This window comes from Opisthorchis viverrini (assembly GCF_000715545.1).
Source record: "Opisthorchis viverrini unplaced genomic scaffold opera_v5_18, whole genome shotgun sequence".
NCBI classification, from domain to species: domain Eukaryota; kingdom Metazoa; phylum Platyhelminthes; class Trematoda; order Opisthorchiida; family Opisthorchiidae; genus Opisthorchis; species Opisthorchis viverrini.
The window spans coordinates 3,434,395-3,435,323 of NW_008751674.1; the positions used below are offsets into that span (position 1 = coordinate 3,434,395).

Here is a 929-nt window from a genome sequence, read left to right on the forward strand (position 1 = left end):
GGTCAAACATGGTTCAAACAGGGCATAAGTAAAAAATAGGTCTCTTCAGAGGTGACGATACTTCAGGGTGTGTCAAGCACCACGAGACACATTACAAAGTCCACGTTCTTGAGGCCGACAACCATTGCCGTAGCGACTAGCTGTGCACGCACAATGAGGGTCACGTCCTTCCTGCACCTTGAATAGACAACTTGGTTGGCACACCCAAAAACCGCTCTGACGTAGGCCCTATAGAGTATTCGAAAGTCCTTACGAGTAATATGGGAGTAGGTGCACCGAATCATCCGCAGGACGGCGGATGCTTTCTGAGGGAATGCTCATGGTGCAGTGAGAAGGACATGTTTGGTGGAAGCCAGATACCAGAGTCCTATTTGGCATCTACTCTCGTGATTGTTTCCGGTCCATTCTCACCCGGCATGAAGAGGGCATTCACTGAGTCTCCTCCAAATGACATGTGGACGCACTTATCCTCAACCAGCGGAAGTGCCTTCTCCACCACCACGGCCTTGTCGAGTCTACGTCCACTAGAGGGGACACTGGGATTAGAACTCCAGGATTTCATTTCGTCGGCAAGAAGTAGAAATGAACTTGCAAGAATGTCTGAAGGGACGCTGACGTACATCAGGAACAGCGGTGGTCTCAAAATAGAGCCTAGAGAATCTCTAATGGAGGCCGGTGCCTGAGAAGATTAGTTCAAGTCTGCTGTCACTCGAAATCTTTTTCTCCGATAAAAATAACTTAATCCAGCATAGAAGTTTCCCTTGAATCCCGATGACTGGAGTTGGTTTTGCATCGAGACATGTGGGACTCAATCGACTGCCTTTGAGAAGTCGACGTGACTCATTCGTCCTTGGCTTGGTTTTGCATTATAACTACCTATTTTGTCAATTGCATAATTGTTTTTTGCTTGAAAACGAAAAACTACAAAA

The 929-nt window shown here is 47.0% G+C and overlaps 1 protein-coding gene across 1 annotated transcript in view; it reads right to left on the bottom strand.

Annotated features, from left to right (window-relative positions):
- Positions 1–367: 367 nt before the first annotated feature.
- T265_12846 (hypothetical protein) overlaps positions 368–929 on the bottom strand; it is a gene marked incomplete at both ends in the record, with an annotated part of 4,273 nt that continues 3,711 nt past the window's right edge. Inside the window, one exon of the mRNA XM_009165807.1 lies at positions 368–679. Coding sequence (XP_009164071.1) covers positions 368–679 — 312 coding nt within the window. The remainder of the gene's footprint in view (positions 680–929) is intronic.